The following is a 7562-nucleotide window of genomic DNA, read 5'->3' on the forward strand; positions in this document are numbered from 1 at the left end:
ACTGTTGGGAATCGTAGCATAATTTAAAATTTTCCTACGCTCACCAAGATGCATCTATGGAGTCTACTAGCAACGAGGGAAAAGGAGTGCATCTACATACCCTTGTAGATCGCAAGCGGAAGCGTTCCAATGAACGTGGATGACGGAATCGTACTCGCCGTGATCCAAATCACCGATGACCGAGTGCCGAACGGACGGCACCTCCGCGTTCAACACACGTACGGTGCAGCGACGTCTCCTCCTTCTTAATCCAGCAAGGGGGAAGGAGAGGTTGATGGAGATCCAGCAGCACGACGGCGTGGTGGTGGATGTAGCGGGTCTCCGGCAGGGCTTCACCGAGCTTCTGCGAGAGAGAGAGAGGTGTTGCAGGGGAGGAGGGAGGCGCCCAAGGCTGTAGGTTGCTGCCCTCCCTCCCCCCCTTATATAGGCCCCCTGGGGGGGTGCCGGCCCTAGAGATGGGATCTCATGGGGGGCGGCGGCCAAAGGGGGGGAAGGGGTGCCTTGCCCCCCAAGGCAAGTGGGAAGCCCCCCCACCCTAGGGTTCCCAACCCTAGCCGCATGGGGGGAGGCCCATGGGGGGCGCCCAGCCCACTAGGGGCTGGTTCCCTTCCCACTTCAGCCCACGGGGCCCTTCGGGATAGGTGGCCCCACCCGGTGGACCCCCGGGACCCTTCCGGTGGTCCCGGTACAATACCGGTAACCCCCGAAACTTTCCCGGTGGCCGAAACTTGACTTCCTATATATAATTCTTCACCTCCGGACCATTCCGGAACCTCTCGTGACGTCCGGGATCTCATCCGGGACTCCGAACAACTTTCGGATTTCCGCATACACATATCTCTACAACCCTAGCGTCACCGAATCTTAAGTGTGTAGACCCTACGGGTTCGGGAGACATGCAGACATGACCGAGACGCCTCTCCGGTCAATAACCAACAACGGGATCTGGATACCCATGTTGGCTCCCACATGTTCCACGATGATCTCATCGGATGAACCACGGTGTCGAGGATTCAATCAATCCCGTATGCAATTCCCTTTGTCAATCGGTATGTTACTTGCCCGAGATTCGATCGTCGGTATCCCAATACCTTGTTCAATCTCGTTACCGGCAAGTCTCTTTACTCGTACCGCAATGCATGATCCCGTGACTAACGCCTTAGTCACATTGAGCTCATTATGATGATGCATTACCGAGTGGGCCCATAGATACCTCTCCGTCACACGGAGTGACAAATCCCAGTCTCGATCCGTGCCAACCCAACAGACACTTTCGGAGATACCCGTAGTGCACCTTTATAGTCACCCAGTTACGTTGTGACGTTTGGCACACCCAAAGCACTCCTACGGTATCCGGGAGTTGCACGATCTCATGGTCTAAGGAAAAGATACTTGACATTGGAAAAGCTCTAGCAAACGAAACTACACGATCTTTTATGCTATGCTTAGGATTGGGTCTTGTCCATCACAACATTCTCCTAATGATGTGATCCCGTTATCAATGACATCCAATGTCCATAGTCAGGAAACCATGACTATCTGTTGATCAACGAGCTAGTCAACTAGAGGCTTACTAGGGACACGTTGTGGTCTATGTATTCACACATGTATTACGATTTCCGGACAATACAATTATAGCATGAATAATAGACAATTACCATGAACAAAGAAATATAATAATAACCATTTATTATTGCCTCTAGGGCATATTTCCAACACGAGCACCCCTCAGGCGCTGCTGACCGCACCGGTCCCTGTCGCGTATGGCACCGCCGCGGCCAACGGTGGCCCGTCGGCCTATGGTGGTCCCTCGGCGTACGGCGGTGCGCCGGGCTATGGTGCATATGGTGGCGCCCCTCCGGTTTATGACCCGGCGCTTCTCTCCGCCCTTCATGCTACCCCCTCGCCGAGCGCCTACAACGGAGGCGGCGATTGGTACATGGACACCGGTGCCGCTGCTCACATGGCCTCCAACCCCGGTATCTTATCTCGTGTCGCTCCCTATCCCTTCTCCTCCCGCATCATGGTTGGTGATGGCAGCTCTCTTCCCATCACCCATCATGGTTCATCCTCCCTTCCGTTACCCTCTTCTTCTTTGACTCTCAATAATGTGCTCGTTTCACCATCCTTAATTAAAAATCTTTGTTCTGTTCGTACTCTTACTCGTGAAAATCCTGTCACTGTTGAGTTTGACGCTCTCGGTTTTTCTGTTAAGGATGCTCGCTCCCGGAGGGTTCTGCACCGATGTGACTCTCCCGATGATCTCTACCCATGCGGTGCTTCTACACGCAGTGGCCCGGTTGCTCTCCATGCTGACGTCTCGCTTTGGCACGCTCGTCTCGGTCATTCCGGCGCCGACGCTCTTCATAAAATTTTGAGCACTTTTCCCTTTTTATGTAATAAATCAGTGGCTCATACTTGTCATGCTTGCCGCATAGGAAAACAAGTTCGTCTATCGTTTTCTTCATCTTCATCAATTGCTACTTTTCCCTTTGATATTATTCATTGTGATGTTTGGACATCCCCAGTGCCTAGCAATTTGGGTTTATCATATTACCTTGTGATTTTAGATGATTTTTCACACTTCACTTGGACTTTTTCGTTACGCCGCAAATCCGATGTCGCCTCCACCCTCCACTCATTTTATGCCTATGTCAACACCCATTTTCATCGCACCATTGCTCATCTTCAAACCGATAACGGAAAAGAATTTGATAACCTCAGTATGTAGTTCTTTATTGAAATCTCTAATAAGATTTATATTTAGAAACGGAGGGAGTACTTAGTGGCAGAGGAGCGCTGCCTCGACTGTAGCCACTGTTTTGCACTATGGCTACTGTTGCTACAAGGGTCTGCCTGAGGCGCACGCTAATCCTGGCCCCGCTACTGCTTAGTGCCATGTTTGATGAACAGGTGTAACCCGTGGCTTCTACTGTATGCGGCTGTGTCCACAAGATCACATCCTGGGTATCCCTTTGTTTTGTAGCCAATCGTCAGAGCAAGATTCGTGCTTGATTTTCCAAGAAAAACAAAGTCGTGCTCGGTATGTGATTTGTGGTGCACGATAAAGACAGGACGGACGGACGGACGGGGAGTCCACGACGATGGCGAGTTGGCGACCAAAGCAAGAAGACAACGGATTCGTTCTGTCTGCATTCTGCAGTCACTTCACCTCCGGAGACGACGGCTCAGAGTAACTTGTCCTGCACCGCAGTGCACCTGTGCGCGGACAGACAGAGTGAAGCTGTGCTCAGGCCATGGAGCCCGTGGGAGCGCCGCGAGACAAGCCAGCGGCCGCGGCGAGGGGCTACTGGCGGTGGCGCAAGGACGACTTCTTCCCGGAGCCGTCGTTCGCGAGCTGGGGCGCGTACCGGGGCGCGCTGGCCGCGACGCCCGCGCGGCTCCGGGACCGCCTCCTCGCCGGCCGCTCCACCGACGCCGCGGAGCTCGGCGCGATGCGGCGCCGGAGCGAGAACGAGATGCGCCGCTGCCTCACCTGGTGGGACCTCACGTGGCTCGGCTTTGGCTGCCACCTCGGCGCCGGCATCTTCGTGCTCACCGGCCAGGAGGCCCGCGACCACGCGGGGCCCGCCGTCGTGCTCTCCTACGTCGTGGCCGGCCTCTCCGCGATGCTCTCCGTGCTCATCTACGCCGAGTTCGCCGTCGAGATCCCCGTGGCCGGCGGCTCCTTCGCGTACCTCCGCGTCGAGCTGGGCGACGTCGCGGCGTTCGTCGCCGCCGCCAACCTCATCCTCGAGACCGTCATCGGCACGGCCGCCGTGGCGCGCGCCTGGACGTCCTACCTCGCGTCGCTCGTCAACAGGCCGGTGAGCGCGCTCCGCGTGCACGTGCCGTCGTTCGGCGAAGGGTACGACGAGCTCGACCCCATCGCGTCGGCGGTGATCTTGGCCACGGCGATCATGGCCATGCTGAGCACCAAGGGCAGCTCCCGCTTCAACTGGGTGGCGTCAACGGTGCACCTGCTCGTGCTAGCGTTCATCATCGTGGCCGGGTTCGTCCACGCGAAGCCGTGCAACCTGACCCCGTTCGTGCCCTACGGCGTGCCGGGCGTGTTCCGGTCGGCGGCGGTCGTGTACTTCGCGTACAGCGGCTTCGACAGCATCGCCAACATGGCGGAGGAGACCAAGAACCCGTCCAGGGACATCCCGCTGGGTCTGATCGGGTCCATGTCGGTGATCACGGCCATCTACTGCACGATGGCGCTGACTCTGACCATGATGCAGCCGTACACGGCGATCGACCGGAGCGCGGCGTACTCGGTGGCGTTTGCCGCGGTGGGGATGCGGTGGATGCAGTACGTGGTGGCGGTGGGCGCGCTCAAGGGGATGACGACGGTGCTGCTGGTCGGGGCGCTGGGGAACGCGCGGTACGCGACCCACATCGCCCGGAGCCACATCATCCCGCCGGTGTTCGCGCTGGTGCACCCCAAGACCGGCACGCCCATCCACGCCACGGCGCTCATCACCGGCGCCAGCGCGTGCGTCGCGTTCTTGTCCAGCCTCGACGTGCTCGCCAGCCTCCTCTCCATCAGCACGCTCTTCATCTTCGTCATGATAGCCACCGCGCTCCTCGTCCGCCGGTACCACGCGAGGGGCGTGACGAGCCGGGCGCACGGGCGGCTGCTCGCGGCGCTCGTGCTGGCGATCGTCGGGTCGTCGGCTGGCATCGCGGCGTGCTGGGGCTCGGCGCCGGAGCGGTGGACAGGCTACGCCGCGCTGGTGCCGGTGTGGGCCGCGGCGACGCTCGGGGTCCAGCTGCTGCTGCCGGTGGCCCGCGTGCCCACGAAGTGGGGCGTGCCGCTCGTGCCGTGGCTGCCTTCGCTCTCCATCGCCACCAACATCTTCCTCATGGGCTCCCTCGGCGCTTCGGCGTTCGTCCGCTTCGGCGTGTGCACCGCCGTCATGTTGCTCTACTACGTGCTCGTCGGCCTGCACGCCACGTACGACGTCGCGCACGAGGAGGTGGACGACGCTGCGGCTGATGAGAAGGCGGCGGCGGCCACCGACGTGGAGAAGTCTGGCGCCGGAGATGCTGGGCGCTAAGATGTGGCTGGATTTGGTCCGTCTCGATCTGGGTCACCATGATTGAGAATGTAGATAGACATAGTACTGTTTGACAACGAAGATGCAAATATTGCAGCAAAATAAGTAAGTGGCAGCTATGTGGTGGCATTTTCATTAGCACTTTAGCTATATGTCAGTCAACTGGATTTTAAATTTCGGCCAGCCAATTTCCTGGTCGTTGGTCTTTGCTCTGAGATTCGTGCTACGCTTTTTTTGTTCTGTTTGTGGTGTGTTTTGTTTTGGCTAACCCCTATCGCCGCTCACTCTGGCTAAAGCCGGCACATCAAACCGGGACGCCCTAACTGGGCCAGCCCATTCTGGTGTTTTGTTTTTACATATTTTTCTTTTTCAGATAATTTCCAGAATTTTCAAAAATGTTTGCACTTTCCGAATTTAAAAAATATATATTCCTGTTTTCAAATCTTAATTAAAATTCAAGAATATTGAATTTTAAAAATCGTTCGCTTCTTTTCACAAGAAATGTTCGGAAATTCTGAAGGAAAAAACTTCAAATTATTATCTGGAATTTTAAAAAATGTTCCCAATTTGTTAAAATTTCAAGAAAATATTCAGAAATCTCCGAAAATATTAGCGGTTCCCAATTTTTGGACGCATTTTCAAAAAAACTGTTCCCCCTTTTCAAAGCGCGAATTTTCTTAAATTTGAGCACAAAATAACAATTTGAAAAGCACGAAGAAATTCTGAAAAAGCGAAAAAAATTGAATGAGTGAAAATTTTGTTAAAATGGAAGAAAAAATTGAAAAAGTCCAATTTTAATTATTATTTTCACATATTAAAAAATCGCATTTTCACAATTTGCTCGGTATTTAAAAATTATTTTCAGTTTCAAAATTTTGGTCTCAAAATTCAGAAAATGCTTGTGCTTTCAAAAAATGTTCACGCTTATAAAAATGTTTGAAATTTCAAAACTTATTCGATGTGTTCAAACATTGTCGGATTTTCAAAGGTTATTCCTCTTATCATTTTCGGTTCTTTCAAAACTTCTAAGAAATGTCCAATATTTTGCTGGAAGTGTTTGGACTTAACACTTCAATCAGTTCTTAAAACTTGGCACTGCTCATTGTCCACATATGATCTGTAGTGCTTCTCGCTGGAAAGTGGCCACGCACCATCGACCTGGAGAGGTCTCGTGTTCGACCCGTATTGAGTTCATTATTTAGCTGAGTTTTTTCATCGCACCGTTGCACAAAATTGTGCCGGCCCAGTCAGAGTTAGTGCGTGTGTTAGAGCCTATTTGACGCAAGGTGCGTGTAATAGGAGCTCCCCTTGTTTTGAGCCGGGAATAAAAAGATCGAGATAATTGGGAATAATTTTTTTTGAGGGGTAAACACCATTTTATTACTCAAAACAGACGTGGCGTCCCAGACCGAGGCGTAACGAAAATTTAGCTAGACTATGTGCTTCATAATTAACAGCACGACCCTCGAAAACAAAATTAAAATGAAATGAGCTGAATTGAGTTTGATCTCACTAACTATAGCACCGTATCTTCCTTTGCTGCCTCTGTTTATATCGAAAACGACTTGCTTGGAGTCACATGCAATAACAATATTCTGGATGTTGAGATCCTCGGCTAGAGCAATCCCCTCTCTGCAAGCAACATCCTGGAGAGTTGCAGGGTCATCTATACCTTCGATGACCAATGCCAAGCTGCCCACAATTTGACCGTTGTTGTCCCGACAGACCGTTGTGGCTGATCCACCTCTTCCTTTCATTACACCCACATGTAAGGGCATCTAGTGCCATCCCTAGTTGGTTTTAGAATGTTGACGACAAACTTGGTTGAGGGACTAATGTGTTTGTGAGAATTGCAGGATAACACAGGTAGTAGTCCCACATTGATTCGGTTTACCTATCAAAGATGACCCCTAAAAATGTGTGAAGACATTGAAGACAATGGTGGTCTGTGAAGATATTCACATTGAAGACTATGGCATGAGAAGACATCGTGTGAAGACTATGGAGTACGCAGACATAGTTGTTTCGTAGTTTCCTTTTCTTCTTTGTTGAGTCATAGGAACCACCGTACTGTTAAGTGGGGTCCAAGTGAACAAAGTCAGAGTGACTGATGTGATGCTCAACCAAATCCTATGTCTTCGAGCGAAGACAATGAGAGCAAATCTTATCCAGAGTTGGATAGGTCAGCTTTACTTGTTGCCCAAGTCAAGCTGCAGCGTGTGTTTGAAATCTGACCGTTGGACACGTGTCAGTTCCTTAGTGACCCAGGGTCATTTCGGACACACTGGTGCGCGTCGGTCCTAAACAAACGGTTTTTAACCCCTTTCCGCGACGACATTTGGAACTGTCGCCAAGTGAGTGTGGGCGATAGGGGGTCCTTCCCACACGACCCAGAAACCGTTGGGGATAGGGCCCCTACAGTACTCCTACTCATTTCTGCTCGCATTGCCATCGCAGTCGGTATTCTGTGGTGCTACGTTTACGATGCGCGGCCCATCA

At 52.5% G+C, this 7562-nt stretch overlaps 1 protein-coding gene across 1 annotated transcript; it reads left to right on the forward strand.

Moving 5' to 3' along the window:
- The first annotated feature begins 2915 nt into the window (after window positions 1-2915).
- Window positions 2916-5278, forward strand: LOC109786120 (cationic amino acid transporter 5). Its single transcript, XM_020344693.4, has one exon. The coding sequence runs from the start codon at window positions 3258-3260 to the stop codon at window positions 5061-5063; it is 1806 nt and encodes a 601-aa protein (XP_020200282.1). The 5' UTR covers window positions 2916-3257; the 3' UTR covers window positions 5064-5278.
- The last annotated feature ends 2284 nt before the right edge of the window (window positions 5279-7562 follow it).

This window comes from Aegilops tauschii, chromosome 5, assembly GCF_002575655.3.
Source record: "Aegilops tauschii subsp. strangulata cultivar AL8/78 chromosome 5, Aet v6.0, whole genome shotgun sequence".
In the NCBI taxonomy this organism is placed as follows: domain Eukaryota; kingdom Viridiplantae; phylum Streptophyta; class Magnoliopsida; order Poales; family Poaceae; genus Aegilops; species Aegilops tauschii.

Bases quoted from the DNA above. Each gene is read 5' to 3' on its own strand.
- LOC109786120 (XM_020344693.4), top strand. From the start codon at position 3,258: ATGGAGCCCGTGGGAGCGCCGCGAGACAAGCCAGCGGCCGCGGCGAGG.